General features: G+C 38.0%; 2 protein-coding genes across 2 annotated transcripts; one reads left to right on the plus strand and one right to left on the minus strand.

Moving 5' to 3' along the window:
• Window positions 1-348: 348 nt before the first annotated feature.
• LOC140235422 (ufm1-specific protease 2-like) lies at window positions 349-17,414 on the minus strand. The gene is given in 15 exon segments (XM_072315448.1): window positions 349-579; window positions 3,700-3,824; window positions 5,068-5,170; window positions 6,211-6,354; window positions 6,858-6,991; window positions 8,289-8,435; window positions 9,719-9,821; window positions 10,474-10,631; window positions 12,250-12,337; window positions 12,943-13,080; window positions 13,082-13,242; window positions 14,340-14,553; window positions 15,128-15,219; window positions 15,659-15,824; window positions 17,364-17,414. Coding segments are annotated over 15 exon segments (1,911 nt in total). The 3' UTR covers window positions 349-492.
• A 319-nt stretch (window positions 17,415-17,733) lies between these two features.
• On the plus strand, window positions 17,734-21,553 carry LOC140235067 (solute carrier family 25 member 43-like). Its single transcript, XM_072315103.1, is given in 6 exon segments — window positions 17,734-17,981; window positions 17,984-18,271; window positions 18,274-18,408; window positions 19,496-19,668; window positions 20,230-20,364; window positions 21,184-21,553. Coding segments are annotated over 6 exon segments (993 nt in total). The 5' UTR covers window positions 17,734-17,887; the 3' UTR covers window positions 21,352-21,553.
• The last annotated feature ends 2,830 nt before the right edge of the window (window positions 21,554-24,383 follow it).

Raw genomic sequence — 24,383 nt, forward strand, 5'->3', positions numbered from 1 at the left:
GAAACCTCTTATGAAATATGAAAGAACATGTAATTCTATGAGGAATTCAACATTGATTTGATGAAAATTGGTTTTGAAATGGCTGAGATATCCAAAAAAGAGTGATTTTAATAAAGTGTGGGACCCACACTTTATTATGATTGCTTTGTTTTACTCTGTTTTTGGATGTTTCAGTCATTCCAAACCCGATTTTCATCAAATAAACTTTGAATTCCTGTTAAAATGGTATGCGCTGTACTATATCATAAGTGTTTTCTTGGTATCTCGCAAAAAGTTAAAAGCCCAATTCTCATCTCCACCAATACTGTACCATCCCTTTAAGTCTGTACGGACAAAACAAAACAGAACACAATAATTGTCTACACTAGGAGCATATCAGTAAACTGGCCTATTGTGCCCCTATCTAAGAGGTTGAAAGTGAAACTCTACGTGCAGAACTCCAGTGCATCATCTAGTGTCCGTATGCAAGGGGTGTGGGAGCAGAGATCTTCTTCAGAGTTCCCGGGGTCGTTGAGGGAGGCAGAGGTTGTAGTAGGCTGTCTTGTCCCAGAAGTCTATGCCTTTCCACCCACACCAGCCCTGGGGAAAAGAGTGAGATAGATATAGATGGTAAAGATGGATTACCATGATCATGAACATGGGTTGTTGCGTGGTTAATCTAGCATTAGTGTCATTTACGTACATCTGGTTAAGTATATTACCATTCAATATTCAACTCTTGTACCACTGTGAAGTGTTTTCTATAAATGAGGGGGGGGGGGGGAAGAGTACAAACAAAAAACAAAAACAAAACAAAACACAAACCTCAAACCCTAACTCCTCTTAAAAGAAAACAAATAAACCTTTAAAAAAAATACACACACACAGGATTTTTGCAGAATGTCATTATAACAGCAGCAGGCAATTATTCAGGTAAGGACAATTATTTCTGTATCAAGTTATAAATGATCTTTGTTCCCTTAGATGTTGTTTTTGTTTGTTTGCTTGCTTTGTTTTAACCCTAAAAGGGCCGGGGGTGGGGGCGGAATCCGCCCCCCCCCCTCGACGTTTCGCGCTATAATTCTGTAACGCGAGAAGGCCTCATCACGAGGCTTCTTGACTTTGTTTGTTCAAGTCTCGCGCAACTTTTGAGACCAAATGTGCGACGTCCGTGCATACTTTTGCAAAGCCACGCCCATTTTTGTAACAGAATGTCGCCCCAAAACGGGCACAATTTTGTGATTTTGTGTACATTTCCTACGGAAAACAGTGCTCTGTCATGAAAGTCATAAAAACCTGATTATTTTTACAATTAATCACTTTCATTGATTAGTTTTGTGCTAATTATGGCAGAAAAGTGGTCAGTGACAATTTCCAATAAAAAAAACAAAGAAAAAACAAAAGTTGAAAAACAATGAAATACATAAGAAATTCTGAAAACAATAAAATACATAAGAATTGAAATGAGTTTTGGAAGTTTTTGTGATGTACAATTGTTGAATATGCCAAAATAGATATACAGATCAAAAATTAGACTCTCAATGCTTTTAATTAGGCTAAAATATGATCTTGAGCTTAATTTGCATAAATAATTAATTAAAATTAGAAATTGCTTGTTTCAAAAAATCTTATGACACAATATTGTAGATTATGACGCGGGACTCACGCATGCCAAATTTCATCGCGATCGCACCACCGATGGCCGAGATCTCGGGGGGGGGGGGGGGGGGCGGAATCCATCCCCCCCGGTCTGAGCATAGCCAAAAAAGCCCGGCCCCTTTAGGGTTAATACACTACAAGGAAACAAGCTTCTACAAAAACTTTTTAATTTAAAGCATCTTATGCAAATATCCCATTTGGTGATTAATTGCTACTTCTACATTTTTTTTTTTTAAGAGACATGATGATGCTGTGTCTCTACAATGAAGAGTGGCAAAAAAGTGTAGTTGTGAGATAACAATGGATGATAATTATCAAATTCACACTGATATCAGTCTAACAATATGTACCATTTCGACAATGTTTTCCAATTATATCTAGTGTAAGTAAAAACTAGAAATGTCACTAAGGCGACTGGTATGCCTCCGCCATAATGCACGATTCTCCTAATACGTCTATAGTTCATGTAGACAATGTGTGATTACATTTTCACAAAATTGGAAAAATATTAAAATGACAAGTTTGTCACAAATGTGTTGAATGTTCACCTTCCTTGACCTAGGTTTAATTGGATGAATAGGAGAGCATATACTTGGGGATTTTAATAGGGACTTTAACTTGACTTTGACCCATTCATAAGTTTATGCATTGAGTAATTTTCAAGGTATGGAGAAAAAGTGCAATTTCTATAATGAAAAGTTCATTGTTACCATTTTCATCTGGCCTTTGACCCTAAAATTCATAGGATAATCACTGTCAGGCACAACATGCATAAATACGTAGTAAGTTTCAAGATAACTTGAGCCACTTCTTTTTTTGTTTGCCTCAAAGGTCAAAAGGTCAAAGATCAAGGGAAAGTGCTGAACTAAGTTTTTCCTCCATACACTAAGTTTTGAGAAAATATCTTCAGGCATTGCATAGATATGGTGGAAATAGTGAAATTTTACGTAGTTGACCTTGACCTTTTGACCTTTGACCTTGAGCATGTGCACCCATAAGTTGATAGGCACAACTTCACCCCCTAAGCGCCATGAGCACTGAAAAGTGGACCTGTGCGCTATACAAGTAGCCACTATTATTATTATTATTATTATTATTAATACACATACATGCCAAGTTTCATTAGGATAACTCAAAAGGTTTTTTAGTTATGCTGTCCACAAAATTCATTACGGACGGATGGACGGACAACCCGAAAACATAATGCCTCCGGCACCACTTCGTGGCGGAGGCATAAAAAAATTCTGATCACAATTGAATGATTAGTATTAAAAAAAGTAAAGATCGGAGGCACAATGATTGGTACTTTTTGTTTTTAAAGGACAAGTTCACCCTCATAAACATAAGGATTGAGAGAATGCAGCAATATCAGTAGAACACATCAGTGAAAGTTTGAGGAAAATTGGACAATCAATGCAAAAGTTATGAATTTTAAAAATTTTTGTGTTGGAACCGCTGGATGAGGAGACTACTAAGGCTCGTGATGTCATATGAGTACAACAGTATAGAGAAAATGTAAAGAAAATTCAACATATTTTCACTTTTTTTCGCATAATAAAAGAGCACTTGACTTGCCTCTTTCTAAGGGCAATGGGAATAATATTACCCATAACATATGTCAGTAACGAGTCAAGGGAATGTGTACTTTTTTCAAAAGATGAAATTTTGTGAAATTCTCTTTATATTTTCCTTATATTGTTGTACGCATGTGACATCATACACTGCAGTAGTCTTCTCATCCAGCGGCGACTGCACAAAAACTTCACAAATTCGTAACTTTTGAACGGATTGTCCGATTTTCCTCAAACTTTCAATGATGTGTTCTACTAATATTGCTACATTCTCTCAGTCCTTATGTTAATGAAGGTGAACTTGTCCTTTAATTGCTGAATTCCAGCAAGGTCATGACAAAAACTTCCTACATATTCTGTCAATATTTCCCCCGGAGGTAGAAAGTATTCACTTGATGGTCATTTGTCATCTGGTGCCACTTGCAATTGTCAAAACTTTCCAAAGAGGGTCTCCAGCAAATGAAGAGTGGTAACCAACGCAACACCTCACCTTGTCTTGTATGATCTTCAGATCCTCGCCTCCCGTGTAGTGGGGATCCAGGATGAGAAACTTCAGGTCACCAGTCTTCTCATTGAAGTCCACTCCCAGGATTGTGTGGGCAAGGACGCCACCACCTGATGCAGGAGAGATTTCAGTTTGAATGCGAAACACATCAGTCTGATTGTCGACTACCAATGACCCTCCTAGCAATTTCTGATTTAGACATATATTGATTTGCCTCATTTGAATGACATGTGCATAATCATCTATCAAATGTCTCTTTTATTAACAAGAAATCAAGGGAAATATTTAATGAATCCTTTACATCAAATTTGTTTTGTATTGCAACAGACTTGCATATTTTCATGGCAACAGCTGTAGACACCCAAATGAATTTTTTGTAAAAACATTATTTTAGGAAATTTTAGTGCATGAACCAAATGTACAGCTGTGAGTTGATATCAACATCTCAGCTAATTTGCAAAAGTAGTTTTCACAAATGCTACTTTCTGGTGAAAACATGCACAATTGTAAAATTCCCTAACTTCTTTATCTCATGACTGACAGTGATGAAACGCTTACCATTCTGTTCATTTAAAGGACAAGTTCACCTTCATAAACATAAGGATTGAGAGAATGCAGCAATATTAGTAGAACACATCAGTGAAAGTTTGAGGAAACTTGGACAATTGATGCAAAAGTTATGAATTTTTAAAATTTTTGTGTTGGAACCACTGGATGAGAAGACTACTAAGGCTCGTGATGTCATATGAGTACAACAGTATAAAGAAAATGTAAAGAAAATTCAACATATCTTCACTTTTTTTGCATAATAAAAGAGCGCTTGACTTGCCTCTTTCTAAAGGCAATGGGAATAACATTACCCATAACATATGTCAGTAACGAGTCGAGGGAATGTGTACTTTTTTTCAAAAGATGAAATTTCATGAAATTCTCTTTATATTTTCCATATATTGTTGTACGCATGTGACATCATACACTGCAGTAGTCTTCTCGTCCAGCGGTGACTGCACAAAAACTTCAAAAATTCATAACTTTTGAACGGATTGTCCGATTTTCCTTGAACTTCCAATGATGTGTTCTACTAACATTGCTACATTCTCTCAATCCTTATGTTAATGAAGGTGAACTTGTCCTTTAAGTCTAATCAAACATGGAGAGAACTGCACTTTAGCTCTTAATTCTGATTGACAACACAACACACAATTTCGTCCACGCCGTTATATACTAGCTGTCGGCATAAACAAGACATGCATACCTACTACCATCATACCAGCAGTTTGACACGAAGGGTGGCCATGGAACCATTTTCATTAAGGTAATCTAATAGGGGATGCACTGCGGAGAGAAACATACCAATCATGACTGGGGTTCCCTGCACCTCAAAGTGGAGAGCTAGTTCCCTTCCTTTGGTAGCCAGTTCCTCTCCATTGGGGACAAACATGATCTTACTGGTTATCTGGAAGGCAATGAATTAGGATATTGATGAACAGTGTGGATTCAGTTGGACAGTGCAGTAGCCAAGCTAGAGTTAAACTGAGGACAGTTTCCATATCAGTCTCAAATTCAAAGTAATAGAAGAAGCTACAAATCCTAGACATTCTGCACATGTAGTCACACATATGAAACTGTCAAGTTTTAGTAATTCGTAACGACTGAAATGAAAAATTTAATAGCTGTCCCAAAAGCATATTCTGTTTAAACATAGTTTTATGACGGCATTTGCATCACAGGCTGTATTTCTCTGCCCCCACCCACATTTTGGCACAAAATATCTGTAATCGGAAGCACATTCATCATTACAAAATCAATCATGATGCTTTCTAGTTCTACTTTCATACATACGGTTCTTTTAAGTAGATTTCATTGCCATTTTCATGAGAGCAAGGTCTAGTAAACATCCCATAGATATTGGGCTAGTTGGCATACTGTGGTGATGCTGCCCAATTTTGGTGATAACCATGTAACACCCTCACTATTCTATGTTGTATCATTATTCCTCATGCATTAAAGAAGAAAGTTTTGTCCAGCTTATCAATTTATGCTTTTGTTCCAAACTGAACATTATAAGCACTGCATGCAGTGGCAGTGCTGATGCTAAACAGGTAAATCCTACTGTAGTCATTTTCCCCAAATACTGTATTCATCAATAATTTGTGCTCATTTTGTTAGATATTATTTGTCTTGTGTGAGTGATAACTGAGTATATCTCCCTTCCCGCTTGTGGGAGAGTATGACTGAGTAGCAAGCAGATTAGATTATTTCCTGTGAACTGTGAAGTGCAATGCACACTGGTTAGATGACAAAACCACATGCTCATCATCTCTCAGCTGGCTCAATCTCAGGATTAGATCTCAAGAGTGTAATCTTGAACCAATTAACAGAATTTACCTAACCCTAGCATATCCATACTCTCCACTTTATGCACTGTTCTACTTTAAGGCTGCATTGTTGTTTTGCATGTGTGTTCTCTTTGTTTCTAGCTTTTTGTTTTTTTACCCCTAGGAGCTGGTTGAGTACAGTGCTGACTTCGATGGAGCCGATCCACTGCCGAGAGCCAACAAATTTGGCTGGCTTGTCGCCAACATCCACCAATGCTTGTTGGATCTCCTTGTGGGTGGGGATGGCATGGTCTACATAACCCTGGTTGAACATGAAAATCAAATTTATCTCAATTTAGCGAATATACATCACATTTTGCAAAATAACAAACCAACAATCAAAAAGAAATGGAGCACATTCACAATCTTGAGTATTTCTTATTATTCATGGAGCAAGACACATCTTTCATATCTTTTAGTTTTCATCTATTACCATTGCCTCATCTGTCATTCAATCAATGAAAGGTTGCAGAAGAAAAATCTTCCACATTTTTACGAACTGAGAAATATTAATCATGTTATCATTATGGATCTAAACATCATTTTTATGTTGGAATTCATGGTAATGCTTCACCAGCTTGGACAGTATTGCGCTTTGAAAAAAGATGTGAAAATTTTGGATTTCATATCACCACTCTTGGTGGGAAATATGTAATTAATTACTCAGCCATTTGTCTAGGTGATTTGTGTTGGAAAGACAGGCCGTTTTGAATACTATACACTTAAACGATATATCACTCTCTATACTACAGCGACACAGCTTACCTGTAACTTGAACCAGGAACAGAGTGTCTGCAACGACCTGTAGGCGCAGCCCCACTTGTCATCGTTGAAGTGGTCCTGCATGTAGTGGTGGTAAGTGTAGTTGCCAAAGACGATGGACTGCTTTCCACCAGCCACTAGAGGGGAGGATTGGAAGGGGAGAGGGAGGAGAGGAAGGAGGTTAGAAAAAGAATGAAATCATATCGTTGAAAACCTTCACAGAGATTTTCATCTTGAGCAAAAGCACCAGGATACTTAACCCTAATCAGGCTGGGCTTTTTTGGCTATGCTATGTCTGGGGGGGGGGGGGGGGGGGGGGGGGGGGGCGGATTCCGCCCCCCCTTCAGATCTCGCCTATGGAACGCGCAATTGCGCCGAAAATCAGCACACGCGACGCCCGCGACGTATTCTATCAAAATGTATGGTTGCTTTCTCCGAAAAATTTTTCTTATATTTTATATTAATTAATTATTGTAATTTATGCATAAAATCAGTTTTGGGCTCTAAATCACTTTTTAATGCTCCAATTAAGCTAATTTCTTTTTTAAAATGTTTCTTGTATCATTCTTTTGAGACATAGGATAAAAAAAAATCTGTATCGAAATTAATTTCTTATGTATTTTATTGTTTTTTTAATTTCTTATGTATTTCTCTGTTTTTTGACCTTTTGTTTTTGTTTGTTTTTTGGCCAAAATTTGTCACAGACATTTTTCGAAGCATTATTATGCTAAAATAAATTAATTTCGGCCATTCTAAGTGAAGATATGAATTTTTATGTGAATTAATTGAAAAAACACAATTTGCATTGGATTTGTACACAAAATGACATTTTGGAGCAATTTTGGGGTTGACAAATTTTTTTCGAAAGGGCGTCGCGTCAAAACAGTACGCGTGGGCGCAACAATTTGGGTGTCAAAAGTTGCGCGATACTTGAAAGAAAAAAGTCATGAAACATCGCGGTGGGAGCTTATTGCGTTGCGAAGATATTGCGCAAAACGATTAGGGTTAAATCTTTAGAGAAAATCTGTGCACTCTGACAGAACTAAGAGAATCATGACTACTGTAAAACTTTGCAAAAGTCAAATTTTGCAAAATCAAAATGAATGCAAAGTTCTTGTCTACACTACATGCATTGAATGCCAGTGGCAATTTGCAGAAATTTCATGCAGTGGAATAGGCCATTGCCTCCAATTTGTGAAAAATTTCATGCTGCGAAAATATCTTGCTTTACACTATATGACTGTCAGGGCTTGGTCTTGGAGAATCTATATAAATGAGATGTAAGTTAGCAAAATCAAAACATTAGACCAGTAAAAGATACAGCATGGCTGCATAGGTATCAAAGATAAAAACTGTGACAGCTGAATGGCAGGACTTCATTTAACAAACACAACACACAAGATCTAGAGTACATCCACTCTGCTCAATTCTCACCTCCGGAGGGGGACAGCCCCACGTGGGTATTCATGAGGTAGACCCGACTCTTGCTGTCCTCTGGAAAGACGAATGCATTACACCTCCTCAGCAGGGGCCTGTCCAGTGGGAGGATGAACTGCTGGTGTAGGGACTGCCTGGTAGACACTTTGGGGGCAGGTAGACACAACAACAGCAAAGAAATATGAAGTGACTTTACCACTTGGAGATGCTTATACTGGAACAACATCACATAACTGCAACTTTGCTATATGATGACATAAATGGTACCCTGGGGTACCAGAAAAAAATCGGCCATTTTGTTGAATTATTTATTTTTTTTTTTAGGGCTGTACCCTGGGTTACCAAAAAGTGGGAAATTAATTTTTTTGTGTGTGATTAATTCTTCAACATTCAATTATGGCCATTGTTCTTGTAAAAAAAAACCCTCTTCATCCTGTAGTTTTCTCAATTAATCCCTTGTTAACGTTATGAGTAACTATTTTACAGTGTATCATTGATATTGTTTCATGCTGTTATGATACTTGTACACCCTGTATTATTATTTATATTGATTCCCCATGAACATCGGCGGCCCCTTCCTTCCCCAACTTCCGAGTGGCGCGAAGCCTCGCGTTTTCCAGCCTCTCCTCTCTGGAAATTTTCCTTCTTTTCCGGCCCTTTCCTTTCAGTGCGGCATAGCCCCCATCACCTGCTGTCATTTTTGCAGCTTTATCCTAATTGCGAAAGGATATTTTGTTCGGCACAAAGTGCACAAAACTTACAAAATTACGGGATCGAAACTACGTCTACGAGATCGTAACTTTGGCACTACAGCTAGCGGGCTATTATAATAGTGCGTGTAGTCAGTGCATGAAGCGCTATATTGAGTATCGCACCGTACCACGGGTCAGTACAGTGCGCATACGTAACGCAGTAACTCTGCGGTTGTACTCGAGTGAACCTGAGATGGCGCTACACAACGTGGTACCCCGGGTTACTACGATACCCCGGGGTAGCGCGTGGTGCATCATATATGGAAGTGTAAGTCATCTCAATGCAGTTTGAGAGTTAGGTCTCAATATTTTTGTGAAAAAACAAACAAACAAACGTGATATAATTGGTACAGGTATCATAGAATATACATTTAAGTCTACTCAAAGGATATAAAAGTTATACTAATTTCAAGGTAAAAACATGAGAGGATGCAAAAAGAAACAAAGGCAAAGTAGCTTTATCCACTATCAAATACACACACACTCTCTCTTCCTATTAGGAGAAACTGATCAAAACACTCCATTTCAAAAAAACAAAAGAAAAGAAAAGAAAAGAACAGAAACCTCTTGAGATCCATCGCAATGAGATACAATCTTCTCACCACTCTGTGTGTGTGTGTGTGTGTGTGTGTGGGGGGGGGGGGGGGGGGGGGCTAGAGACAAAAAGTAGCTTACCTAAACTTGCATCACTCACACCAACTGGATAGATGACAGTAATAAGGTGGGGCAGGCTGGCAGGCTGGAAGTGATATGGCTGGGGTTGGCATATATCATGTTCCTGAGAGAGGGAGGAGGGAGAATAGAGAGAAAGAAGCAAAGAAATGATAGAATACCTCCATTAAAACAGCATGCTCTAAAATTTCACCGTCCCAATGCCAATGCATGCAACAGCCTCTTTGCAAGCCCTTCAAAGTTTGACATTTGACACATAATCTTGCAGTTACATTGGGAGGAGCTTCTTGTAGTTGATCTGGACTACAGCAGCTTTTCTATTTGTTAAGCCCGACATTCCCCTCCCCCTTCTCTGGAGTGGACGACGTCCTAGCTGGCCAAAAATGGTGCTATAATCTGATATCTAAATACCGATCTTCATTCCTATTTTTCTCCTTTTTTCTCTCTCTAATTTTTGCATGCTAAACCAAACCTCAAAACATTAGATACTTTACAAGTAATTTCTTCAACAAAGGAATAGAAAAAACTGAAATGCAAGAGAGAGGCCTCTATGTCAGGGAAAGAACTGAATCAGCCTGCTTAAGATCATATTTGCTACCAGAACTTGACTGAAAAATGCCATAAAATGAAGCAAACAAACATCTTCATTTTCAAGAATAAGCAGTACTTAGTATATTACAATGCTGTCCCTTTCACTGAGAGAAGAAGCACTAGATATATCTTGACTGAAAGTTGTGTACGATTGGTCCAAGCCCTACCATGTAGTGCCTTGCTATGCACATCTCCATGGCTCTCAGTTGTCTGCATACACCCTCAAAGAAGAGGGGAGCGAGGTGGGAAACGGGTGCTGATGCTGGTGCCATGACAACAACATCCAGGGGTAGGCTCATCGTTAGACTTTGCATATCTGTCTGATCTACAGAGCACAGAAAATAAAAAATGTTTCATCAAGGAGAGAAGGCATGATCACTTGAAAACTGGTCTCTTTAACCCTAAAAGGGCCGGGGGGGGGGGGGGGGGGGGGCCGAATCCGCCCCCCTCGACGTTTCGCGCTATAATTCTGTAACGCGAGAAGGCCTCATCGCGAGGCTTCTTGACTTTCTTCATTCAAGTCTCGCGCAACTTTTGAGACCAAATTTGCAACGTCCACGCATACTTTTGCGAAGCCACGCCCATTTTTGTAACGGAATGTCGCTCCAAAACGGGCACAATTTTGTGATTTTGTGTACATTTCCTATGGAAAACAGTGCTCTGTCATGAAAGGCATAAAAACCTGATTATTTTTACAATTAATCACTTTCATTGATTAATTTTGTGCTAATTATGGTATAAAAGTGGTCAGTGACAATTTCCAATGAAAAAACAAAGAAAAAACAAAAGTTGAAAAACAAAGAAATACATAAGAAATTCTGAAAACAATAAAATACATAAGAATCGAAATGAGTTTTGGAAGTTTTTGTGATGTACAATTGTTGAATATGCTAAAACAGATTTACAGATCAAAAATTAGACTCTCAATGCTTTTAATTAAGCTAAAATATCACCTTGAGCTTAATTTGCATAATTAATTAATTAAAATTAGAAATTGATTGTTTCAAAAAATCTTATAACACAATCTTGTAGATTATGACGCGGGTCTCACGCATGCAAAATTTCGGATTTCAGAATCCGCCCCCCCGGTCTGAGCATAGCCAAAAAAGCCTGGCCCCTTTAGGGTTAATAGTGGTACTCCCAAAATCACATGGTCTGAAATTCATGATGCACAGACTATGCTTTAGACTATATGAAATCCTTAAAACTTCAAATAATCAATACGGTGTCATTTGAATGAACACCCAATATATGTTAATCATATAATCAGAAAGCAGCTCCAAAATTTTGCAAAAAAAAAAAAAAAACAGAAAAAAAAAAACAGAATCTCAAGTCTCAATCTCAATCAAATATTGTGATTCTATAACATCTATCCTACTATTCATTGCAATGATCAAGACATTTCTTAGGATGAGCTTATAACATGGCAATCCCAGAGCAAATACTTTACCTCAACAGTAGAATAATATACAGAAAATGTACAAAAAATTCCACATAATTGCATCTTTTATGAAAAGCAAACATTCCTTCAACGTGTTCAAAGGGTAATATCATTTCCCCTTGTCCTCTGAGAGATGTACAAGCAAGTCAAGTGCTCTGTCATCGTGCTAGAAAAGTGAAAACGTTCTTTGTATTTTCTTTATATTATTGCCCAACTATGATATCACATAATGGTGTACCAATCATTAATCATCTTATCTAGCTATGATGGCACATGGATTTAACCAAAACTTTAAGAATTCATAACTTTTACACAAACTATCAGATCATCCTCATACTCCACTGATGTGTACGAATAATAATTCTGCATTTACAGAACCCATATATATAATTGGGGTAATTCCCCTTTAATGCTACAACTCAAATGCTTAGCTAACAGCAAACAATATAAATACATATAATTACATAGATTAAGTAGGTTGAATTCTGGAAGACTAACTTACAGGATTGGTACTGTACTATAGGCACATGTGTGTCTTCTTCCTGGTTCTGTGCTGCACCAGTTCTGAATAGAATTTCCACATCTAGAACCTAGATGACAATGATGATGATGATGACAATTGTGCAAGTAATGATGATAACGGTTATGATAAAATTATCATTATTATTAATATCATTAGTGATGATGATGATACTATCATTATTATCACTACATTGCTATTGTTATTGTCATCATCATAATGATAACAACAATGATAACAAAACAGTCCACACAATGACAAACTTTCAATTCCAGTTTGCTTGATTAAGATGAAGGTTGGTTGCAGTCACTTCTTGCATATGCACTGAATTCTTACTCATAAAAAAAACATGAAATAATACCTCATAAATGTAAAAATCCTTTGCAAATTCCCATTATTAATTTCTAGCTGCTTTAGGTGAGTAGATGACATCTATAAAATAATAATCAGTAGAGATATTATTTCGCCCGGAAAATCAAAATGTTGCAGGTACAAGGATACAATTTGCTTACAATCATGACAACAAAATTATATCACTTTGCTTTTGTGTGTGTATGTGTGTGCATATCAACCATGTGAACAAACAGACTGATTACATGCCGCCAGCATCCAAAATGAGTCTCGCAGTTCTCACAAAGAATGTGGTAATGAATTGGAATAGTGCTTGATAATTACCTGGCCCTCAACTTTGACCTTCTTGTTCTTCTTTCCAGCCCCACCCTTGCCTCCTGCCATCCCAAAGCCATCATCCTCCCCTTCATCCTGCTTGTGCTGGAGCACATCTTGGATGCGGTTCCCGGGGGATATGGGGCCCCATCACCACGGCACTGTCATCACCACTGCCACCACTGGAGGAAGATGGCTGGGAGCCATTACTGACAAGGATGCTTGTTTCCCGGATCTGGTATAGGGTGGTGGGGGACTGCAGTTGGTTCTTCAGGAGAGCGTACTGTGACAGAAACACATCTGGCAACTCTGCATGGCATTAAAGACACCATATGATCCAATGAATGTACATCTGTACCGACTGGATTTAAAGGGGATGGCTAGTAACTGATCAGCGGGAATGCTGGGGATGATTGTTCTAATCTGTGTGGCATTCATTTAAGAGTACATTATATATCTATTGTTGTGTGAAATTATTTGCTTCAGAATGGTCTCATATTCAAGTAATGTGCAGTTCAATGTTTCCAGGTTAGCATGCCTGTACAGTGACGGGGCGATTGTTAACGGGCCGTACAGGCATGCTAACCTGGAAACATTAAACTGCACATTACTTGAATATGAGACCGGTCTGAAGCACATAATTTTCACACAACAATAGATATATATAACATACTCTTAAATGAATCCCACAAAGATTGGAACAATCATCCCCAGCATTCCCACTGATTCCCACTGATCAGTTACTAGCCATCCCCTTTAAGACATGCAAACATTTAGCAATTACATTACAATATCATTCTAATAATGAAATTTTGTGAATCTTTCATGTAGACTTGAAACAAATAGATTTCATTTACAGAAAAGTTTACAAAGTGAGTCTGATATAAACAACAGCATTATGACAAGTCAACCTGACTTCACATCATCGATGTCACATCACATTTTCCTTCTGTTTAGTACTGTCACATACTCAATGTTAATATCCTTGGTTCATCCAAGGCTTTGTAGAATCACATGGTTGAAAGGCATGTCCAACAGCCATTAGTTAATTCCTGCTGGAAATACCGAATCTCAGCTCATGTATTGCAGTTGTATAAAATGTCTTGTGAAACTGTAAATATACATATGTCTTACCAGGTCAAGGCTCAAACTTTTCAATTTATGGTTTATTATCTATCACTTTTACCTTGATCATCAGGTATTTGAACAGAGTATATTATACACACCATACGTAAATGTTACCTTCGAAATAAATTGTACAGTAATGTTATTAAACTATTCTTAAAAGAAAGGAAGTTCCCCATCACACCTCCCCCCCCCCCCCCTCAAAGTAAAAAGGAGAGAAAATAATGATTCTTCAATGAAATATCAATAATCCCACCTGCTGTTAGAGCAGCATGTTTTACCTGTCTTTTGTTGGTAGTGGCACTTCATGCTCATCGTAGATCTGATTCTGAACATCAGAACATTTCTGGTGAAATCACTGACATCGGTCACAACTTTGACATCACACGGCCGTCGCTCCTGGGTCTCCACATCGTAGATCTGTCCAGCTTCCTCCAGCACAATATCCTCCTCGTTGGTGAAAAGTAGCACCACTCTACCACAAGAAAACAAGTTCTGAAGGAGGGGCAACAGATCAGACACAGATGATAGAGATGATAGAGACTGGATGAAGTCCCCACATAAACTAACTGCTGGTTATCACAGAGCTTGGGTACAACCGAGTGTAGAGAGCATAATGGAAAATTGTCATCGAATCCTATGACTTTGTGACAGCTGTCTAATGATAAAAACAAATAGAACATTTAAGCATATCTATTTTTGTGCAATTTCTCTCCTTCAATCTCTCCCCATCTCTCTCTCTCTCTCTCTCTCTCTCTCTCTCTCTCATAATCTCCCTCTCAAAGGCATCAAGAGTGACACATTATGATTAGGATATGCATCAGGTACATGTATATACTATTATTTATATGATCACTGCCAGATTAAGTCTACAATATGATTCAATATATTGCACAAGTATTAAATGAGCAATCAAGAATCTTATTCTAGTGACCAATAATGACCATGCTGTACTGATGAGGCAGAATTGTTATACTACAGCCGCTACCACAATGTACTCAGTGGATGGAATAAGGTACTATAGCATGCATGTTATGAGACAGCACAGCTTCTTCTCACAGCGTCTCACCTTTGCAATTTCACCAGAGAGCATTTCAGTGACATAGCTTGGTAGAGTTGATGTTGAAGACTGAGTTAGGAAGAGGCCCAGAACATTCACACCTGCAACAACAAAAACATACAACATAGTTCAGGATGGGCAATATCAATGAACAATCAATATAAACAACTGGGATGACATGCATACTGACACAATGACTCTATTTTTTTTTTTCAATGCCTCTATCAACATACAGTATGCAGCACAGAAATCCCTTTGCTGGAAAGGAAGTTTGAGACTTGTAGCATAACCCACAAACCATTTTTCTTGTTGATATTCAATAATATCTCAAAGCATAAATATGATACTGTAAAGAATTAAAAAGCATATAAAAAGACATTGAACACACTAAAAGAAAGCATCTTCAGTTAAATCATCAACTAGCTACTGGAAAAAAAAAATAAGACCATAAGTTTGTGTAAAGGAATTTGTTATATATGGAAGTCTTATACTATAAGGAAGTTTGATGGATTTACTCCCAAGGTGCTAAAATCTGTCTACCTGCTGGAAGTAAGGAATTGATGATGATGGCTTCCTCTGCCAGATCTCTGCCCCCGGCCAGCTGAGAGCAGCTCAAGATGGTGATCGGTCCATCATCGTTTCCTGAACCTTCATTATCAGGTCCAATCAGCAGCAGTGTCTTTGCAAAGTTGAAATTCTTTATTTGCTATAAAGAAAAAAAATAATGACAACAAAAAAGGATTTGATCAAATGGTTTGACAAAAATAAAGGAATTTATATATGCAATGTGACAAATTCTGCTGTAATTCTACATTCAAAGAAAATATGAATTTACTTTAGAAATGACCATTTTAAATAGAATCAGTTTCAAATTTTCATCCACAATCTCATTGAGAGAATGAGTAAGAAGTACTGAAAATATTAAACTTCATGAGAAAAAAATGGTGATTTCCTACTTTGGATACAATACACAACACAATTTGTGTTACTGTCACAGATACTATTAGAGTGTTTAATGTGTTACTGATTTCTACTCTATGGCCTAAGCACCAAAGTTTTAAACCTCAGTATTTACATCCTGACATGTGGATTCTGTGGAGTAATTAGTATCCTCCTCGCAGGAGTAGAAAAATGCAATTTTAAAGAGTCATTGTTCAGATGATGTGAATATTGGTTGACTCACAAAATCATGAAAATAACTTAAAAAAAAAACACATTTCAAAATAGACTACATATACCAGGAACAGAAATTTATTACTGTATTTATGGTACCTGGTACTCTCTATTCTGAAAACTTGGTGAGGCAAGAATGATTGTAGAGTTATCAAAATGAGTGTTCTTAGGTAAAATTTCATAGGACAGTGTTAAACTTTAGTTCTATTCATTGTAAAATTTTGAGCTATTGAATATAAATTTGATATTTTCAAAAAAAATTGTGTTTGGATATCTTGACTGACTGACAAGTAATACATGTAGTGAGAACTCTCCCTGTTCAATGTGTTCACTGTGAGACATGAACACTTTTAATTTTTAGCTTCAAAAGTTCAATATCATACTGACCGACATCATGTTCATGTTCCAACCAAGAACGAACACCGTCCGTAATTAATCAGGGATGGGGTTAGACTGATAATATCTGTTTCTTCACGGTGGGCTTTTTATCCGAGTGATGTTGGGACATGCATGTCTGACCATACATGTCCCAACACTGGATAAGAAGCTCACCATGATCGCGTGAAGAGACAGATATAATCAGTCTAACACAGCTAATGGAATGTTTCAGCATGGAGTTTGAGCCATGCCGGAGCTGCAGAATAAATTTATAGCTTCTGTTCTATCCATACCCGTACACCGATGAGTAACTAAGTTTGACCTCCCAGTGGCAGTGCCATTACTAGAGGCTAAAATGATGAGAATCTTATCATGCTATGGGTCTAGCCAAGTTCCACAGCCTACACATTTTGACAGGCACAGCACTAGCAGTGGCACTACGCCACTAGCAGCGTCAGCGCATCAGCGAGTTTCTTAGTTGCCGCTGTGTAGCTGTGGCGAACCAACGTGATTCAACGTAGATGGGACTTAAGTTTGACCTTTCACTCACATATGGCATTGGAACGAACAGCTTTTTAGTGGTACCGTTAAAACAAGCCAACAAATAACTTGTACAGAAAACTTGAAAAAATAACAATAAATCTCTTTACACAAGTCTACAACACTCTTTGTCGAAGAAAATACGATACTATACCTCAATAGCGCCAGAGAAAATCGTAACGCCAGGACCACAGGGCGCTGCCATCTTGACGATGACGTAGAAATGAAATTTGTCTCGATTAATACAACGTTTGCTCTGATCAAATTTTATAAATAGTATTTTCACCAAACGCATATTATTAGTCAATTCAATAATAATATGAGAAAGAATATATTTCAAGCAATCGATATCTGAAAATTTATTGAAAATTACCCAGGTTTCTATTTCTAGCACTGATCATGATTTCTCTGTTACGTAGTCTACGTAGTCTAAATTCTCGTACTCTCGTACATGTCTCGTGTGCTGTGTGTGAGTCGTTGATCGGTTAACGTGAAAAGTAGATTTTACAGAGAGTAGGTAGCGCGATAGCCATAGCGGAGGGAGCTGGGAGAAGATGACGAGAAACTGTTCGTTCTTTGAAGTAAATCTACGAGTAGACTTGCGAAGACCTGCATTACCTTAGAAGTTAGACTTCATGTGTCGTTTATTACCAGGGATTAGTTCACAATCTGTGCAAAATGGTTCGAGGTGGTAGAGACAGTCGGCTTACCTATCTTCAGAATTTGTCATGCGGCGCTGTAGCCGGGTTAACCAGTCGCACGTTTACGTCGCCCTTGATGTCGTGAAAATTCGGATGCAAGTAGGCACGAAAGAGACTCTTCAGCAAGGCTTCTTGCGATCGTTTGCCAACATTTACACCTCACACGGAGTCAGAGCATTTTGGAAAGGAAATCTTATCGGCTGTTTGCGACTGAGTCCATTTAGTGCCGTCCAGTTCATGGCATTTTCTAAGTGCAAGGTGTTGCTAGCAGACGACACCGGTCGTCTGACAGCGTCGGGAGCGATGCTTGCTGGAGCTCTCGGCGGGATGACTGCGACGATAGTGACTTACCCAACAGACATGGTAAAACAAGGTTGATTGTGCAGCCTACCGATCGTCAGAGGAGAAGATACAAGGGAATCTTTCACGCATTTAGACTTATTCTCAGGGAGGAAGGATTGCTGGCATTTTACAAAGGGATGTTCACATCATTACTTGGCAAGTCAACAGTTGACAACACGATCACGATCACGTTTATTGCTCACAGTGTCATATCTCGGAATCGTATCTACTTGTCTAACGTTACTTGTAACGTTATAGTACTGTCTACACACAACCTGTTGTTATTGTTATTGTTGTTTTTGTCTTTGGCCCCTCTGCCCCCACCCCCATCCATGCCCCATCCCCAACGTATAACAGTTAAAACACAGAAAAAGAAGTTATCATTTTGTACCCTCTCAACTCTCTTCTTATGCTTCAGTCAGAGAAAAACCCTAACTAGAATAAACCCCCCTATCTTAACCCCCTTGTAGGAGTTGTTGGGTGCTGTAACCAGTAACACCTATCTCCACCCTTTCTATATGACCTGGTGTAGGGGCATTGATAGGACTCACATTCATGTTCTAACTCCAACCCCAACCCTAAACCCTATCCCTACAGGTAGACTTCTACAGGCATACCGTAGTCTAACGGAGCTGTAATGTAGTACTAAAGAGCAGCATATTTCGACATAAATAGAATTACTTAAAGTACCTGGTAAGTGTACATGTACAGTTGAACCTCTCGTATCCGGACAAGTCGGGACCGGGGCTCATCCGGATAAGGGATTTGGCCGGATACGGGAGACTCAATGCTTTATACATGTACATATACATACACATGTACTGATGTAGCCCATGTAGTACCACAGTGTAGTAATGTGTATACTGCAACCTTTTCATTGTTACACTCAGTAACAGACCCCAAAATAGAGGTGTATGTTAATGTTGGAAGTAATATGTAATTCATGTGTGTTTGTGTAGGAGTTCTCAAGGAGTTGGGAATCCCCCTTTCCTCCGTAATTAAAAAAAAAAAAAAAAAAAAAAAAATCACGGCGAGATTGCGTCCGTATAATAGAGAGATCCGGATAAATGGAGGCCGGATAAGAGAGGTTCAACTGTACTATCATTCTAAGGGACGAGAGTACATATTCATGGAACTCTTGCCAAATCAGCAAATATCAATGATGTCTTTAATATAGAAAAAAAAAGAAAAAAAAAGATTGAACCAACATCTGAGTTACCTTTGAAAATAAATCTTTCCACAGGCTCCATACCCTTCAGTGCTGGAACGTTTGCAGCCTATGAGTTTCTGGACATGTTTTCTTCCAAACCCCGCTACATGCTGACTCCACTGGAGAACTTTATCAATGGATGCCTTGCTGGTGCTATTGCACAGACACTGTCTTATCCATTCGACACAGTCAGGAAGAAGCTGCAGGTAGAGATTCTCATCCATACAATGATATCATCAGCTGAGAACCAGAGGGGCGCTGTCGCGTTCTAAGATTTTAGCATTTGAAGAAAAATTATACAATTGATTTTCATCAAATAAAAAGCTGATTTAAATCAAAAGTGGGTAGATTTATAAGCATTATTCCAAATATGAGGTAAAATAGCACCCTTGTGGTGTTAATTTTTAACATTTTACTAAACATGAAAATAATTTAGAATTGACAGTATAGTGTATATTGTAGAGGAAATGGAGCTCTTATACATGATACCAATAACTCATTAAGCCCTTCTGGTTCTTGGTCAATGATATGCTAATTTTATTCTTCTATTTACAAAAATGCCGAGTTGCTTGTTTCTATGAGTTTGTGGTATTTCATAATGAGCTGTTTGAAAGATTAAATTAATTGCAGTTTTGATGTGGGAGAGTAGAGAGATTTCATACCATCTTCAACTTTCCTTCTTCAATGCCTTGTGTCAAATGTTGCTTGTGAATTCAGGTCTATCAAGGGTTTGATGTTACAAATGTTTTTTCTTCCTTTTTTCTCAGGCCCAGAGCAGAGTGATGAAGAATGGAGGTGGAGTGGATCTCAGGTTCCACGGCATGGTGGGATGCTACAGAGCTATCAAGACAACATACGGCTGGCAGGGATTCTGGCGAGGAAACACAGCAAATCTATGCAAGGTCAGGCAATGGGTACTAGAAGGCTTCTGATGTATATTACCAGGCTGCCGGGGGGGGGGGGGGGGGGGGGGGGGGGGTCTTTTCAATATTGTTTCTTAGTACACACCATTACATATAATGAAGGCTGGAAAGAGACAGAATGTGCAGAATGATTGATAATTAAGTGTTGAAACAAAGTGCCATTTCAAACTTTGTGGTGAGAACATTCTCTTTATCCCCCTCCCCACAAAAAAAGAAGAAAAATGAAAAGATCATCATTATCCATAATATAGGATAGTCAAAGTAGTTTTGACAGTAGCACACATAGCCAATGAAAATTTCTCATTTTCAAAGCAGCACCATTAAACCAAAAGTAAGATGGTTATCATTACGTTTAATTCACAACTGACTTTACACAACTTCAGTATATCATGTCCACATATACCAAAATCACATCCCCCAACATCATTTTTGCTGCTTTTCTAATTTGCCATTATTTTGCCAACCCCGACACATTCACAATAATTTGTATGTTTTTTGTTGTGTTTTTTTTTGTCTTGTTTTGCTTTGTCTTGTTTTTTTTTTCCATAAAAAGGATATGTCTAGTGATGTTGTGTTGGAAGACCACTGCATATGGTCCACTATCACATACAATTATCCATTTTAATACCAACTCAACTGGTATATGACCAACTTAAATAATATTCGGGATTATAAGAGAGTCCGTACTCAAATGCAAATTTGAAATGAATTGATGAACATTTTGTGTATCGCTTTTTTTCTATCCCCCCCCCCCCCACTTTCTCTCATGGTCTTTCTCTCTCTTTCTCCATCTTCCAGGTAGCACCCTATGCTGGTTTCATGTTCATGACATTTGAGGCCTGCAAGAAGGTTTTCCTCTATGAGAATGGCTACACAATATCTCCCTACGATGCCACCCCCATCTGCGGAGTGGACCAGTCCATGAAGCCAGGGGAATTGAGGATGTGGAAAGACCGACACAGTTGATACCATTTAGCGTTTTGGAGGTGTTCTCAGTGCCAATAGATGAGGGAACGTGCAGCAGAGAATAATGGTGATAGTCTATGCAGCTCAATGCCCAGCTGTATTATACAAATATTGCCTCTTTGGAGGTGCGCTTTAACACTTTACATCCCTGCAGGAGGTTTATTTTCCCGAAGATATCATATCTTTGAAAAGCGCTTCACAATATGAGGGCAAGTATTTTTTTTTTTTCCCTTGGGGGGGGGGGGGGGAGTGATCAGACATAGTGATATTTGTTATATGGTCTACATGAATACACATAAATTTATTCAATCTCCTTTTGCAGCTAGTCAAATTCTGGATTATATTACCTGATGTGACATCATTGCAGCTAATATAACAATGTTGTTCCATGCTGTAGAAGTCACTTGATTGTGTGTATAACCAAAAGCAGACCAATATTTATGTAGACCATCTTATCAGTCATATACACAGCTACTACCAAATATGTGAATCTTGTTCAGGTATCAATGCCTGTACACCCCACTAGATTTTAGAAGCATGGTGGTAATTTTGTGGGGAAAAAAAAAAAGATTGATATTGTGCTTACATGACCTTTCAGTGCTTTTGTCAATGTACGTACTGCATATAGTCTATGTGCACCTTGCTTTCCAAAAGCTATTTTACCTACAGGTGAATTGATATTTAGATACCTCAATACATATTTTAATGGGAACAGTGAAGTTTTGGGTCTTTCTTTGCCAGAAGAAAGTATTGTGCAAAGGAAAGTTGGTCATGCTTCTGATATGGCCATTACATTTTATCTCCAGTATATTGGATGTGCTGTGTACACCACATACATCTTCACAGGGGTATTGTGTTTGTTTTTTTCTGTAATGATATATACACACAAGCCTTGAAATTATCATATGAAAAATAAGCCCTGTCATGCCCACAGTTCATGTGCACTTACCTGTGCATATTGGAGTGTAGAGAATATTTATGCATATAAATGATTAATCACACAAAGAATTTTGTGTCGTTTGAGAGAAAATTTTCTAGAAAGACAGCACAACAAACTGGGGGTTCTCTTGGCTATAACTGACACACATGTATAATTATCGGTGTTTTATTTTGAATTACCGTCAGTCTGCAGAAATTTTGTAACCATGTCAAATTCTTTGCAAATCCATGCAATCCAGTATGCATTCAGATCTAAACTGCATACATAACTGTGTAAACCAACCTTGAGCATTCAGATATTCTTGACATATATTTTTAAGTAGCAGAATTGAATTGGTGCAGTATACTGGGATAGTAAATGAAATTAGATATATATATATATATATTTTTTTTTTAGGAGGGAGTAGGAATTCTGTTTATTTTTACTATTGGCCTGACTTCAGGAATAGAATTGGTCTGATCTGTTTGGTGTGTGTCTTTAATCCATGGATGCTATAAAAGGCACACATACACTGCAGAGTTAAGTAATTTAACTAGCAGAATTCAATTGGTGCAGTATACTGGGGTAGTAAATGAAATTAGATATGTTTTTAGGAAGTGCAGGAATTCTGTTTGTTTTTACCATTGTCTTAACTGAATAAAGTTGGTTTTATCCGTTTGCTATGTGTCTTCCATGGATGTATGATAGGCACACATACACTGTAGAGTTGAGTAATTTATCCATTACATCATACAACCATACTCAATATGGATCAATCAGTCTTACTGTAGATTAAGCTCAAATTGGTACACTCAAAACTGGAAGAGTTGTGAATGTTGTGCGACTTGCTCTTCATCAAACTAGGTGAGAGTTGTTTATTGGTGCCCCGCCAGTTGTTATTAAAATTCACTGCAGAGTTGATGCCTCAGAGGTGGTCAACACGCGACATAATATTGTACACTGTATACTTGAAGAGCTACATCCATTCAGTGTCGTGAATGGAGATCGTCCTGCAACAAATGAAGAGTTTGTTTGCAAAAACCGGTAAGTCCATATTTGCCAAATGGAGATATTTGCGATTAAAGGTCAAGAAAAATAAAGAGAATAATAAGAAAATTTTTGCTTCTTTTGACCATAACTTCAAAACTTAACCTTTATTTGTAGTGACCAATATATCATTTAAAAGGTATTATTTTGTTCTTTATGACACAGACCGTATTTCAAAATCTTCAAAAATGGACTTAACGGTTTTTGCGAACAAACTCTTCAAATTATCCACCAGATTGCATTGAAGAGTGTGTGACCAATAAAATTACAACCTTTACGTCAGCACTTGCGCATTTACATTGTGGGTGTATTTACCGGATCTGAGAGGGCTGTACAAGTGCATGTACATGAATGTAGAAAAGACCCATGATGAACACAGATCCAACTATTCATATAAAACCATTCTATCAGTACTGTGGCACCAACACACAAACACATAAAACAAGACAGAAAGAGCATATCTCAGTAAACCCTGTATTGACTGTAATCTAAAAATATATTTCACATGCTGTAGTAAAAATGCATTGCCATTCGGAATGACGGAAGTTGAAATTATACATCTCTTGGGTGTGTGTGTGTGTGTGTGGTACAGATGCACAGCTCTGTTTGTAATGAAGTCCTTGGGACTTTCAGCTTTCTTTCATTATATTGAAATTTCATTATAGCCAAACAATATAGTACCGGTATATAAATAATAAAGGTATAGATGAGTGATAATATAGGGCTTCAATTTTTACTTCCTTGCAACAAGAGTTTTGTTATATAATGCTGTAAAACGAGGAATGTTTGTGTGCATTTTAATATTGGGAATTTCGCGAGTGCCGAGATTCGCAAAATTAAAATGCACGCAAAATTTCTTGTCTACAATATATACATTGAACGCCAGTGGCAATCCGTGCTAATTTTATGCCACGAAAAAGGCCGTCGGCTCCAATTCACGAAAATTTCGTGCCGCGAATATATCATGTTTTACAGTACACATTGTAACCATGTTTATTATAATGGGAGTGCACTGTACATGTGAGTATGTATACAAAATGTACTCTGTGAGCATGTGTGTGTGTGT

The sequence above is a fragment of the Diadema setosum genome, chromosome 11 (genome assembly GCF_964275005.1).
Source record: "Diadema setosum chromosome 11, eeDiaSeto1, whole genome shotgun sequence".
Lineage (NCBI taxonomy): Eukaryota > Metazoa > Echinodermata > Echinoidea > Diadematoida > Diadematidae > Diadema > Diadema setosum.